The 14,952-nt window shown below is 57.1% G+C and overlaps 1 protein-coding gene across 1 annotated transcript in view; it reads left to right on the top strand.

Annotated features, from left to right (window-relative positions):
- The window catches only part of TTC34 (tetratricopeptide repeat domain 34), a 27,051-nt gene extending 12,836 nt beyond the window's left edge, over positions 1–14,215 (top strand). The window contains exons 4-10 of the mRNA XM_017542675.2: positions 1,266–1,491; positions 2,913–3,117; positions 4,283–4,449; positions 9,476–9,746; positions 10,533–10,747; positions 12,977–13,955; positions 14,000–14,215. Of these exons, the coding sequence (XP_017398164.2) occupies positions 1,266–1,491; positions 2,913–3,117; positions 4,283–4,449; positions 9,476–9,746; positions 10,533–10,747; positions 12,977–13,504 (1,612 nt within the window). The 3' untranslated portion in view covers positions 13,505–13,955; positions 14,000–14,215. The remainder of the gene's footprint in view (positions 1–1,265; positions 1,492–2,912; positions 3,118–4,282; positions 4,450–9,475; positions 9,747–10,532; positions 10,748–12,976; positions 13,956–13,999) is intronic.
- The last annotated feature ends 737 nt before the right edge of the window (positions 14,216–14,952 follow it).

Below are 14,952 nucleotides of genomic sequence, written 5' to 3'. Positions count from 1 at the left end.
ACACCACACACACCACACACACCACACACCACACACACCACAGACACACACCACACACGCCACAGACACCCACACCACACACACCACACATACCACACACACACCACAGACACACACCACACACACCACAGACACACCACACACACATCCCACACACCAGACACACACTAGACAACACAAAACACACAACACACAACACACCACACACACACCACAAACATCACACACACCAGACACACTAGACACAACACACAACACACACCATACATACCACACACACACCGCACACCACACACACACCACACACACACTCCATAAACACACCACACAAACAACACACCACTCACAACAAAGGCACACCACATGCACACAACACACACACCACAGACACACACACAACTGACACCACACATACAACACAGACAACACACACACAACACACACCATACACACCACACACCACACAACATATTACCACACACACTACACACACCACACACACACCACACATACACCACACATACCACAGACACAACACACAACACACACACACCAACCAGACACACCACACACAACACACACAACACGACACAAAAAAATATACAACACACGAAAAACATACACAACACACACATACCATACACAACACATACAACACACAACACATGCAACACACATACAACACCTAAAACACACACAACACACACACACACACACACACACAGTTCCTCTGCCTCCTGGGTGTTTAATTTGCGTGGCTTTGGTTCGCTGGTGGTGAGGAACTCTGATTATGTGCTGGCATTTAAATTCGTTCTCTGGGAATTGTCAAATTTGAGGCTCTGGCCCCACTTCCAGTGAGCGTTCATTAACATTCCCGTGTGGACACAGGAGCATGCCATGTGCAGCTGTGTGTTCTCTTGTTCTGCCTACGCACACACCCCTGGGCCCAGCAAGGCCAGATTGTTGTCTGTGCTTTTGCAGAAAAGGAAACTGAGGCAGGGTCCGCTCAGGGACAGCCCTGCCACTGCCTGTCTACACCACCTTAATCCCGCCTCCCACAGGGTGGGGGGACAGCGAGGGAGAGGGTGAGGGCCTCGTGCTGGGAAGGGCATCTTTGGCTTCTGGGGATGGCGTGGAGTGAGGGTCCCCCCAGAGGGAGCTGCCCAGGCTGGGTGCCTGGAGATGGGATTTCTCCATGTCCCAATCACCTGGGCAGGTGGAGGGACTGTCCAAAGGGGCAGCCCCCTGAGCCACTCTCCACACAGGGATGCCCGCGGCGTGCACCAGCTGGCCACACTGCTGATGGAGCTGGATGCAGAGGACGAGGCCTCTCGCCTCCTGGCGGCTGACGCTCTGTACCGCCTGGGCTGCCTGGAGGAGGCGCACAAGGTCCTGCTGGTGGCCCTTTCCCGGAGGCCCCGGGCGGCCCCCGTGCTGGCGCGGCTGGCCCTGCTGCAGCTGAGAAGGGGCTTCTTCTATGACGCCAACCAGGTGAGGAGGCCCGGGGGGTCACAGAGGACAGGTGGGAACAGGCCCAGCTGGGAGGAGGGCACAGGCCTCCCGTGGCCCTGGCTTTGGAGCAGATGGAGGGCATTCTGCCCCAGCTCTTCACCCCAGAGTCCAGGCTTTGGAGCAGGTGATGCATTCACCCCAGCTCTGCACCTGCTGCAGGCCCTCGCCTCTCTGACCTTCAGTCTCCTCATCTGGGTCCTGGTCCCATGGGATGTCCTGGAAATTGGCTGGGGCAGGTCCCCAGGGCTGGCAGGTCCCCACCATGCATAGCTGCTTCGTCATCCTTGCTTCACTGTGGTTACGAAGCAGGAGGGCCAGGAACCCGCCGCAGGCTGAGCTTCTTCCAAGTCTCTCACATAACCCAGGCTAGGATGCAACCCCGCCTTGGGGTGGGTAGCAGAGGGGCCCTTCCCGCTTGCCTCCAAGACCCCCTGCTCCCAGGAAAGGCAGACCCTCACCTGCCTCAGGCTATCCCAGATTCCTGTTTGAACAGGGGTCTAAAGGTTACGCTCTGGTGGGATTCAGGCCTTGGGGCCTGAGGTGAGGACCCTGTCACGTCTTCCTCCCCCCGGGACCTGGTCTGCCTCCTGACCTCCTTGCCCTGCCCAGGTTCCAATGCCCTGAACCTGCGTCCTCTTGCTCAGCTTGGGGGACTCTTGTGCCCACCAGCGGCCAGCAGGGGGCAGCATTGGGCCTCCTTCAGATGGAGCCGCGGAGAAGGGAGTTTGGGGGGTCGAGACCCCGTCTTACCCAGAGACCTGGTCCTGCTTCCCTGGTGCCTCCTGACCCTCCATGACCTGAAAGCTCCTTCCTCCGCTTCTCATTTGGACCTTGCTCCAATGTGCCCACTGGAGTGGGGTCTCCACCTCCATGGGACGGAGGAGACCTAGACTCAGGATCCCAGAGAGCCCCAGCCCACCAATGCCATGCAGCAGTCGGGAGCGGCTCAGGGCTCCCCATCCCTGCCTACGCCTCTGCAGCAAGCTGGGGGGACACAGTCCCTGCCCACTGTGGGACCCCCACCTATGAGGAGACGGAATACCCTCAAAGGCTCAAATGGCCACGGCGACAACACACGCCCACCCTCCTAGTGCTCAGATAGGCAGAAGCCCCCAGGCTCACAGGCACAGCCAAGGCTGCTGGAGGCAGTGAGGTGGGAGTGGGGGATATCCGGGTGACGCAACAGGGTGGACCCTGGGGCAGAGAGGATGGGCTGAGGAATCGCCGGGGCCGTTGGCACTGGGTGAGCCCTGGGGCAGCAAGGAGGGGGCTGGGGGCGTTGGCACCAGGTGGACCCTAGGGCAGTGACGGTGGGTGGGGGGTAGCAGGGACATCAGTATGGAGCAGTGCCCAGGGCATTGGTGCCCAGGGCATGGGCAGTGACTGTGGTGCCCCTGCAGCTGGTAAAGAAGCTGGTCCAGTCCGGTGACACTGCCTGCCTCCAGCCCACCCTGGATGTCTTCTGCCTCGAGGACCGGCAGCTGCTTCAAGGCCACTGCCACGCCAGGGCCCTGGCCATCCTGCGGGCACGGCCAGTTGGGGCCGACGGCAGGGCCCACACCAGGGAAGCCATCACCTACCTCTCTCTGGCCATCTTTGCCGCAGGTAGGAGCTGCCCACATGCCCTTAGGGCCTAGTCCTGTGCCAGGCATGAGGGTCATGGGGAACTTCTGCCATGCTGGAAGGCGGGGACACACACACTCCCCAGGTACGGAGCCTCAGGAACACCCACAGGGTGGACATGGCAGGGACCACTCACTGAGGGCATCTCACCATCAAGGTGGGTGCACCGGGGCCTGAGACCGGGCTCTGAGACCTGGGGCCTGAGCTGGGAACTGAGCTGTGCCCAGCACCCCCATCCCTGAAGGTAGAAGAGCCGCTTTCCTAGCTAATGAGGGGAGGCAAGGTCCCTGATCCCCTCAGCCCTTCCTAGAAACAGTGACTGAGGCTCTGCCTGCGCACGCCTGGCCTCCCTACCCTGGGACACCAAGCACGGGGGTGCTGCCTGCTTCCCGGAGTCAGGGCTGCTGGGCGGGGGGCACCAGGCACCTGGAAGGAAGGGGAGGTTCCCCGGGACTCGCAGGGATCTCCCGGGGTGCAGGGAGCATGAGGGCCTGGACCTAGATCGGGGGGGCTGCAGAGTCTGGCCGTGCACCTGGTGAGCACCCTCGCTGTCCTCTCTCAGAGCGGGGTGGCAGAGGAGTCCACGTGGGGTTGGAGTGGGGATTCGGTGAGCTCATTCGGAGACAGTGCCTGGCACAGAGCGCATGCCCTGCACGTGTCAGCGGGACGGTATCTGGCCTGCAAGCCCAGAGTGGCCCAGCATGTTGTCCCATGTCCATTACTGGACAGACACCCAGAGGGGCGAGGTAATGACAGCCTCTTTGGGGAGGGGTCTCTTATGCTGGGAATCCAGGGGGCTCCTCCCAGGCTGCCCCACATCCAAGCCCCCACCCTCCTGCTGCTGCCGCTCCAGGCCCCGCCCCAGGAGCCTGAATCCCTGCCCTTGCCCGACTTCAGAGGCAGCTGCGGTGCGCCCTCCTCTCAGCAGCCCCCCGCTGTCTCCAGTCCTGGCTGGACTCCTCCTGCCCTGCAGCCCATGCTCCCAAGTCCACCCTATCTCGGTGTGTCTTGGGGCCCAGTGGCCTGGGGTTCCCCAAGGTGGGCCCTGAAGCTCATGCACCCTCTGCTCTCCCCAGGTTGGGCAGGGGGGACACTGGGGGGGGGGGGCAGCACAGTCTTGTCCTGACCCCATATCCTCTTCCTGCAGGAAGCGAGGCAAATGAGTCCCTCCTTGCCCGAGCCCGATGCTATGGGTTCCTGGGCCAGAAGAAGACAGCCATGTTCGACTTCAACGCAGTGCTGCGGGCTGAGCCAGGGAACGTGCAGGGGCTGTGCGGACGGGCATTGGTGCACCTGGCCCTGGACCAGCTGCAGGTGCCGCCCCACTCCCCACCTGAGTCTGGGCAAGCAGGGGTGGGGGACCCAGGGTGCTGCCTTCCTCTACCCCAAGGAGACAGGGAGCCGGGTAAGCCGTCCTGAACAGTGAGATGCCCGTTGAAACCTGTGCTCCCATCCCCACCTGTATTGCGGCTCATGGGAGCCTGGTCCCCACAAACCCAGTTTCTGGGAGTCCTGCCCTTTCGTCCTCCCAGCCTCCGTCTGCATAGACATGCAAGCTTTCAGAGGTGCTAGGGGTCCTCCCCAGCTTAAATAACTCTCAGTGCCTGCAGGGGTCCCTCTGGGGGTGTTGGCCAGGAGGTGTGCCCTTGGCTGCATTGGTGGGGGCTGCCTGGCCCCATGTGTTGAGGGGTTTGGAGGACATGCACAGAGGGGTAGCTGCTGGCCTGGGTCAGCCATGTCTGCCACAGACAGGGGCAGGGCTGCAGCCCCTGGACCCTGATCTGAGCTCCATTTACCTGCTCTGAAGTTCAGTATCTATGCATTTAAGACTCTTCTGCAGAAACTGCTCCAACTTAAAAGTTGGGAGAGGGGCAGTGGCAAGAGGACAGATCCCATTCAGCTGGGGAGGCCTGTGGCTGGAAGATGGTTTCTGTTCTGTTTGTTTATGAGCATTCCTTTCTTGCAACTGCACTGAATTCCATGTTGTGTGACTCTGAGGGACTCACACTGGACCTGTGTGCTCAGCCCAGGCCTCCTGCCCTGAGCACTGTCTCTGTGGAGCCCAGAAAAGTCTGGTCCAGGTCCAGCTAAGCAACCGCAGCCAAATCACTTCACCTCCCCAGGCCTCAGTTTCCCCCACTATAAAAGGAGAAGGGGACTAAACAACCAACGAATCACAGAAGAAATCACAGAAGAAGTCACGCAATGCTTAGAGACGAGTGAAGAGGAAAACAACACACCCACATTACGAGACACAGGGAAGGCAGTGCTGGGGGAATGCAGAGCTGTAAACGCTTCCATTAACAAACAAGAAAGATCTCAAGTCAGCAACCTAATTTTATAACTTAAGAAACTAGAAAAAGAACAAATGAACAGAAAGAGAGAGAGAGAGAGAGAGGAAGGAAGGAAGGAAGGGAGGGAGGGAGGGAGGGAGGGAGGGAGGGAGGGAGGGGGGGGAGGGGGGGGGGGGGGGGAAGGGGGGAGGGAGGGGAGGGAGGGAGGGAGAAAGGAGATTACAGCAGAGATTAACAAAACAGAGGAGAATAGAGAAAATCAATGAAAACAAAAGTTGGTTCCTTGAAAAGATAAAATTTGACAAACCTTTTGCCAGGTGGACTAAGGAAGAGAAAATTCAAATCATTGAAATCAGAAATGAAAATGAAGTCATTATTACCAATTCTACAGAAATAAAAAAGAATTATAAGACAGTAATAGGAACAATTGTAGGTCAGCAAATCAGCTAACCTGGATGAAGTGGACAAATCCCTAGAAACACAAAACCTACCAAGACTAAATCATGAAGAAACAGAAGATCTGAATAGACCTATAACTAGTAAAAAGATTGAGTCAGTAATCAACAATCTCCCAACAAAGGCCAGGACCTGATGGCTTCACTGGTGAATTCCACCAAACATTTAATCCTCAAATCCTCAAACTTTTCCAAAAAGTTAAAGAGGAAGGAACACCTCCTCATTCATTCTTTGAGACCAGCATTACCCTGATACCATAGCCAAAGACACTACAAGAACCTACAGACCATCATCCCATATGAATATTGAGTCAAAAATCCTCAACAAAATACTAACAAAACAAATTCAGCAATTGTTAAAAGGATGACACACCACGACCAAGTGAGATTTATTGCTAGAATGCAAGGATGGTTCAACATACAAATGTCAGTTAATGTAATATACCACATTAACAGAATGAAGAAGAAAAAACAATCATCTCAACTGATGCAGAAAAGCATCTGATAACATTCAACACCCTTTTATGATAAGAACACTCAACAAACTAAGAATAGAAAGAAACTGCCTCAATATAAAATCCATGTATGCAAAACCCACAGCAAACATCATGCTCATTGGTGAAAAAGAAAAGCTTCTCTAAGATCAGGAATAAAACAAGGATGATTGCTTTTGTGAGTCTCCTCAACATTGCACTGGAAGTTATAGCCAGATAACTGGGCAAGAAAAAAATTACCAACCATCCAAATTTGAAAAGAAGTAAAATTATCTCTGTTCACAGATCTTATATGTAGAAATCCCTAAAGATCTCTCTCTCTCACACACACACACACACACACACACACAAAGAACTGTTAGAACTAATAAATGAATTCAGCAAAGTAGCAAGATACAAAGGCAACACAAAAATCAGTTGCATTTTTATACATTAATAATGAACAACCGAAAATGGGAATTAATAAAATACAGTCATCTCTTGGTATCCACATGGAATTGGTTCCAGGACAACCCTCAGATACTAAGATCCCCACATACTCAAGTCCTGCAGTCAGCCCTGTGGAACCTCCAACCCCTAAATACAAAAAGTTGGCCCTCCGTATACGTGGGTTTCACATCCCAAGAACTGATCTGCATTTATTTGGCTGTGGATTCAGAACCCACCAATACAAGAGGCTGACTGTATTTATTGAAAAAGAATCACCTATTAATGGACCCACATAGTTTTAACCCATGTCGTTCAAGGGTCAACTGTAATTCCATCTACAATAGCATCAAGAAGAATAAAACACTTAGAAATTAACCAATGAGGTGGAAACTACAAACATTGCTGGAAGAAATTAAAGAAGATGTAAATAAATAGAAACATTCTGTGTTCATGGATTGGAAGACTTCATATTGGTAATATGTCAGTATTATTCAAAGTGATCTACAGATTGAATGCAGTCCCTGTCAACATTTCAATAATGTTTTTTACAGAAATGAAAAAGCTAAATTCTAAAATTCCTATTGACTCTTAGGGGACCCCAAACAGCCAAAACAATCCTGAAAAAGAACCAACAAGCTGGAAGACTCACACTTCCCGATTTTAAAACTTACTACAAAGCTACGGTGATCAAAACAGTGTGGTACTGGCACAAAAACAGACACAGAGCCCAATGGAACAGAATAGAGTCCAGAAATGAACCCTCCCACATATGGTCAAATGATTTGACCAAGACCATTCAATGGGGAAGGGACAGTCTTTTCCACAAATGTTGCAGGGAAAACTATGTAAAAGAATGAAATTGGACTCTTTCCTAACACTACATACAAAAATTAATTCAAAATAGATCAAAAAACCTAAAACTATAAATCTCTTAGAAATAAACATGGTTGGGGGAAGCTTCAGAGCGTTGGATTTGGCAATGACTTCTGGGCCACAGCACCAAATGCACACACAGCAAAAGAAAAAATAAAGTTGGATTTCATGAAAATTAAAACTTTTATGCACCAAAGGACACTATTATAACAGAGGAAAAAGACAACTGACAGGATAGAAGAAAACCACAATATTTGAAAGTCACAGATAAGGAATTAATATCCAGAATCCACAGAGAAGTCCTAAAGCTCAACAACAATAAAGCCAAAACCCAATTCAGGTTGTAAGACACACACCTTAGGGTGGTGGGTGCTGTTTCAGGCTGTCACACACTCACTTGAGGGTGTCGGGTGCTATTCCAGGCTGTCACACACTCACCAGAGGGTGTCAGTGCTGTTGCAGGCTGTAAGACACTCACCTGAGGGTGTCTCTGCAATTTCAGGCTGTAAGACACTCACCTGAGGGTGTTGGGTACTGGTTGATAGTGTCGGTGGTGTTCCAGGCTGTAACACACTCACCTGAGGGTGTCTCTGCAATTTCAGGCTGTAAGACACTCACCTGAGGGTGTTGGGTACTGGTTGAGCCTGTAAGACAGTCACCTGAGAATGCTGGGTGCTGTTCCAGGATGTAAGATACTCACCTGAGGGTTTCGGTGCTGGTTCAGCTTGTAAGACACTCACCTGAGAGTGATGGGTGTTGTTCCAGGCTGTAATACAGTCATCTGAGAGTATTGGGTGCTGCTTCAGGCTGTAAGTCACTCACCTGAGGGTGTTAAGTGCTGTTGAAGGCTGTAAGACATTCACCAGAGGATGTTGGGTGTTGTTCCAGGCTGTCACACACTCACCTGAGGGTGTTGGGTGTTGTTCCAGGCTGTCGCACACTCACCAGAGGGTGTTGGGTGCTGTTCCAGGCTGTCACACACTCGCCTGAGGGTGTTGGGTGTTGTTCCAGGCTGTCACACACTCACCTGAGGGTGTTGGATGTTGTTCCAGGCTGTCACACACTCACCAGAGGGTGTTGGGTGCTGTTCCAGGCTGTCACACACTCGCCTGAGGGTGTTGGGTGTTGTTCCAGGCTGTCACACACTCAACAGAGGGTGCTGGGTTTCATTCCAGGATGTAAGACACTCTCCTGAAAATGTCAGTGCTGTTTCAGGCTGTAAGACACTCATCTGAGGGTGTCGGTGCTGTTCCACGCTGTCACACACTAACCTGAAGGTGTTGGATGCTGTTTGAGGTTCTAAGACACTCACCTGAGGGTGCTGGGTGCTGTTCCAGGCTGTCACACACTCGCCTGAGCGTGTCAGTGCTGTTCCAGGCTGTAAGACTCACCTGAGGGTTTCGGTGATGTTTCTGGCTCTAAGGCACTCACCTGTGGGTTCTGGGTGCTGTTCCAGGCTGTAAGAAACTCACCTGAGGGTGTTGGGTGCTGTTCCAGGCTGTAGGACACTCACCTGAGGGTGTCGGTGATGTTTCAGGCTGTCACCTGTGGGCGCTAGGTGCTGTTCCAGCCTGTAGGACATTCGCCTCAGGGTGTCGGTGATGTTTCAGGCTGTAAGACACTCACCTAAGGGTGTCGGTGATGGCAGGAGGCTGCAGCCACAGGGAAGCGGGAAGGGGCAGGAAGCCGGGTGTTCAGACTCTCTAGGACCCCAGGGAATGAGAAGGACGGAGCCAGCCCTCCAGCTCTGCCCTCTGCCCAGTCTCTCTACCCGCCCCGCCCTCCCTCCTTGCAGGAAGCCCTGGACGACTTCCTGTCTGCTCTGAAGGTTGGCCCCGAGACAGTGGTCCCCGAGCTCCGCTCTCTGAAGCCAGAAGCCCGGGCCCTCATCACGCAGGGCCTCTACTCCCGCTGCCAGGCTCTTCTGAGCCAGCTGCTGGACCCTGGGGCCCCTCTCGAGGACAAGGACTCCCAAGACCTTCTTGCTGTGGCGGAGGCGCTGATCAGAATCGATGCACAGCAGCCGCACTGGCACCTCCTCCTCGCAGACGTTCTCACGGCACGGGGTATGCGCGGCCCCAAAGAGGGGAACACGGGGTCTGGGCTTCCATCCCCGCTCCACTGACCTCTGTATCCTCTTCTGTAAAATGGGGGAAAGAAACCCCAACCACAGCTGCTTCCGAGGTCCCCTCCAGCCCAATCCCATGACCTCTGGCCCTGCCCGCGGTGAGGCCTGGTGCGTAGAGAGCTCTCCGCTGCTTTACCCAGCTGGCTCTTTGCTTGCATGGAGGAGAAACTGAGGGGTGATCTTGGTCCATAAAAGGCCTCAGATACTTCGCCCCCTCATTCATTCACGAACCTCCAGCCATTGTTTCCCGGGTGCCCACAGGATGTCAGGCCCTGTTCCAGGAGGAACTGTTGTAAGCCCCGTGTGCCAACATGTAGGTCTTTCCCGCAGGTTCTACATCCCCTGGTCCATTAATTCCGAAGGGAGCTCCCTCTGCAGTCTGCATTTGCCCCCCCAAGGGCTTTGGGGGCCCCAGGGCTGCTCCCTCCGTGCCACTCTGCTCCCGTAGGCCCAGAGTTTGCCTCTAGTTGCCCGGAAGAGAAAGCAGCCCCTTCTAGTGCCCATGGTGAGGGGCTCAGCATCATGGAGTGGGGTCAGCGGTGAGTCCGTGTGATCTCACTGGAATCACGGTGCACCTCTGCTCCCGGCTCCTCCTTCCTGAGGCTGAGCCGTCAGCAGCTCCCCCAAGCCAGCATAGGGCAGGGAAGGAGCAGCCAGCCAGTCTCGCCTCTCCTGCACCTCTGCCCCACCCCACGCACTGACTGTGATCCTGAATCCCTGACAGGCAGGTACGAGGAGGCTGGCACCCACCTGCAAAACACCCTGCACTCTGCCCCAGCGTCAGAGGCAGCCCGGGCCCGGCTGGGTCTGCTCCGGCTCAAGAAGGGAGACGTGCCAGGGGCTGCACGGGACCTGCAGGGCCTGGCCGAGGCAGATGCCTCAGACCTCAGCTGCCTGCTGCGTCTCCTGGAGGCCTCGGAGCTGCAGAGCCTTGCCCAGGTGCGCAAAAGAACCCCACACATCTCCCACCCCGACCTTCCCCAGCACACAGTCCTGAGACCCCTGGGCCCGCCGCTCCAGCAGCCATCTTCGCTCTGCAGTTGGGTTGCTTTTAGTAGGGTTTGGGGCGGGGTGAGAGGCACCCAGTTCTGGCCCAGGAAGACGGCCTCTGGCCACCTTAGCCCTACGATCCCACCGACCTCTCGGCCTCTTTATCTGGGGTGTATAAGCCACAGGTGACTTGAGTGCAAGAGAGGGGAGGGGGCCCTGCCCTCAGGGCAGACTGAGCCAGCCCGGGGCACCTTGCCTGGCAGGAAGCCCACCCCAAGCCCAGGGCAGGCGGGGAGAAGGCAGGCGGGGAGGCCAAGAGCACAGCGGGCTTTGGGGTCCCCGGGACTCAGAACCATCCCCGGTGGGGCCTGGGCAGGATTTCACCTCCCAGTGCTTCCTGACACCAGCGGGTTCTCGCACTCGGGGGCCACGCGGGAAACAGAAACGCCAGGAAGCGCAGAGGCATCTCACGGGGGAGTCGGGCTGCACCAGCGCGAGGGGCAGTTGGGTGACGGAGGGAGCGCAGCCGCCCGCGCCGAGGGCAAGGCTGAGGCTGGGCTCCCCGGCCCTAGAGGCGGAGGCCGGGCTGGGGGTCTCTGGGGCGTTCCGGGGCTGCGCTGGGGTCAAGTGCGGAGGAAGGCCAGGCGGGGGCGGGAAGCCTGGTTGGCTCCATGGCCCCGGAGCCCAGAGGCGGCGGCCGGACGCGGTCCCCAGAGCGGGGTCGCCGAGCCCGGAGCGCGGCTGGCGGGGTCTCCCAGGCCGCAGACTGGGACTGGGCTTCCGGCGGAGGCAAGAATCTGCGGGACGCGGACGGTTGCCTGGAGACAGGGGCCGAGCGGAAAGGGAGCCGGAAGTGGTTTCGCCCCGCTTCCTGCGCGCCGCCCCGCTCAGGCCGCCCCCTCCGGGTGGCACTGCGCCTGCGCGGTCCGCGGCCTTTCCCCGCGCGCCGGATCCGGGACCCCCGGGGTCAGAGCGAGCGCCGTCCCCCGCGGAGGCGGCCCGTGGGCCCAGATATGCGGGGCCTGCGTGGGCCGAGGCTTCGCGACCACCCCGGGCCGTGGGCTGCGCGTCAGGGTCAGTCGCGTCGGCCGGGAGAGGGGCGGTCCCGCGGGCCGCGCAGCAGGCGAGGGACGGGGGTTCGAGCCCCTGCCCTGCTTGGTGCCGCTCATAGCTGGCAGCAGAGACCACACTGTGCCCCGCGGGAGCCCAGCAGCAAAGCCGCGACCCCGGAGCCCCCTGGCTCCTCACACGGACCCCGGGCAGAGGCCTGGGCTTCGTTCGCCCCTGGCGGCCGCGCCCGGCAGGGTCCCGAGGGCGCTGCGCCCCCAGTGGGGAGGGAACGTCGAGGGCTGCCGAGCTGCTAGAAGACAGAAGCAGGGCCAGCGAGAAAGGCGGGGCCTGCACCGAGCGGCGTTCCGCAGGCAGTGGGGAGCCCTTGCAGGTTCTTGAGCAGAGGAGGAACCCAGTGAGGCAGGCGGATTTCTGGTCGTGGTTGACTCTGTGAAGAAACTGGGTCTCAGATGAGACGATTAGGTCTGGGTGGGCTCAGGAAAGTGCCTGGGAGGAGTGGGGGGACAGCCAGGCGCAGCCCGCAGCCAAGGCTATACCCTCCGTCCAGCAGCCCCAGGGAGAGGGACCAGGGAGCATGTGCTCCGAGACCGGGCAAGGGCCATGTCTGCCACTGTCCTGAGGCCTGGGGCAGCCTTCAGAAGCTGGGCAGAGTGGAGGGGCCGGGCAGCAGCCCTGTCAGCCTGTTGGAGAAGTGGCTTGGCCAAGAGGGGCGGAGGCAGGAGGCCCCTGCGGTCGCCAGGCAAGGGAAGCTGGGCCCAGCAGGTGGGGACAGAGAGGGAAATCCAGGTGCCTGACCTGAGGCCCAGGGAGGGGGGCAGTGGGCGAGGATGGCAGGCCTTGGGCTGCTGCTGGGCCCCCAAGGGTCTGAACAGCACTTTGCAGTCCAGGGCAGTGGGAATTACAGGGAGGGGTCCTCTGCCATGCCCGCCCCCGCCTCCTGCTCTTGTCCATGGTCAGCCAGCCCCTCCAGAAGCAGTAGGCAGCTCCTGTGCAGCCCAGGGATCCACCCTCCGCAGAGAGCCAGCAGAGGAGCTCTGCAGGGCAAGGGCTGCTGGGCTTTTGGGGCTGACCCCGCACTCCACGCCTCTCTCTCTGTCCCCCGTGCAGGCCGCAGCCCAGGAAGCTGCCACCCTCCTGGACACAGGGCAACCCGAGCAGGCACTGGGCTACTGCTCACTGTCTGTCCTGGCTGGTGGCGGCAGTGCGTGTCACCTGCGTCTGCGGGCCACCTGCCTGGCCGAGCTGCAGGAGTTTGACCGGGCCCTCAGGGACCTGGACCATGTGCTACAGGAGGCTGCGGCGGACAGTGACCTCCCAAGGCGGGCAGAGGACTTCTGCTGTCAGGGCCGCCTGCTGCTCAGCCTGGGGGATGAGGCGGGGGCCGCAGGGGCCTTTGCCCAGGCCCTGAAGTTGGCTCCCACCTTGGCCCAGAACAGCCTGTGTGAGCGGCCAGGCCGGGGTCCCACTGCACACATGTTCCTCCTCCTTGGCCAGTGCTGCCTGGAGGGGCAGCGTCACGCGGAGGCCTGGACAGCGGCTGAGAGCGGCCTCCTGGTGGACCCCAGCCACCGCGGCCTGAAGAGGCTGAAGGCAAGAATCCGGAGGGAGGCATCCTCAGGCTGTTGGCTCCAGTGACAGGGCTCGACCGTCTCCCAGCCCTGATCACGGGGCCACCCTAGGACTTGCACCCAATGTCCAGGCCCTGGAGTGCACCCAGCTCCCCAAATTGGGGAGGTACACCCCTGCCCTCCCCACAACCCCTTCCTGGCCCTCTCCCATCCCTCTTCCCAGCCCTCCCCACTGCAGGGTCTAGCCCGGCAGGGTCTCGTGGGTGTTCTTTTGTGTGTGGAGAAGACAGATCATGGAAAAGAAAGACACAAGACACAGAGATAATTCAGCTGGGCCGGGGGTCCACTGCTACCAAGGCGCGGAGTCCATCAGTGGCCCCAATGCCTGGACATGCTGGTATTTATTGTATACAAGGCAGGGGGCAGGGTTGGAGAGTGACTCATCTGACATGATTGGTAGGGGCCAGGCAAATCACATACTGATAATACAGGGGGGCCACGTGGGTACAGTTCAGGGGGTCACATGGGTATACTACAGGGGTCACATGGGTACAGTACAGAGGCCCCTCCCTCTCAGGCAGCCACTGCAAGGAGGGGAGGCATATACGTCAGTATCTTTCATTGCACTTATCAGAGAGATCAAAGGCTTTTAGGATTCCTCTACTCTTACTTCTAAGAATTTACAAGGGAGCATCGGGTGGGAAAGTGGAACGTGTAAGTGGACGAGGATGGTGACCATCGGAGCACAGCACCACGGAGAGGTGTCTAAGCCCCCGGATGTCTGCGGGCCTGGCTAGTGTCAGACCCTCCTCAAGAGCTGGATGGTGCAGAGTGTTCTCTGAACTCCCCAGTGAAAGGGAAACTCCCCCTCATGGCCTGCAAAGTAACAGGTGTAAAACACCAGGCTCTGGCATTACTGCAAGGCTTGCCTGCTAAGTAACAGGCATCTTACCTGGCGCTAACGCAAGGCATTTACTCTCGCCTCCTGATCACTTCTCACAATGTCCTTTCAGTTCCAAATTACATTTCACCTGATTATTTCTATACTATAAGGCTAAAATGTTCCTCTCCACTGGAATACTAAAGCAAAGCTTAATAACGTTTGTAATGTAATAAGACTGAGCATATAATTGATTATGTGATTGTATCTAAGTCTAATTGGTGTCCTCCCTATAAGTAATCAGTTATTTATTATGCTATAACTAAGTAATCAGTAAATCTATTTGGTATAATTGTAATCATTTGTTACACTGGGACAGATTATGCCTTCAGTCTCGTGCCATGGCATCTAGGCAGCTTTCTTCCCCCATCCCCCTTCCCGGCCCTCCCCACACCCCCCTTCCCAACCCTCCCCACACCCTGCTTCCCAGCCCTCCCCACACCCTGCTTCCCGGCCCTCCCCACACCCCCCTTCCTGGCCCTCCCCACACCCCCCTTCCCGGCCCTCCCCACACCCCGCTTCCCAGCCCCCAGCCCCAGCATGAGTCAGGGTTGGGCTGCCAGCCCCACACCTTT

The sequence above is a fragment of the Cebus imitator genome, unplaced genomic scaffold (assembly GCF_001604975.1).
Source record: "Cebus imitator isolate Cc_AM_T3 unplaced genomic scaffold, Cebus_imitator-1.0 Scaffold145, whole genome shotgun sequence".
Taxonomy (NCBI): Eukaryota; Metazoa; Chordata; class Mammalia; order Primates; family Cebidae; genus Cebus; species Cebus imitator.
The sequence above is the reverse complement of the archived record's forward strand: the minus strand, read 5'-3'. Positions and strand labels throughout refer to the sequence as shown.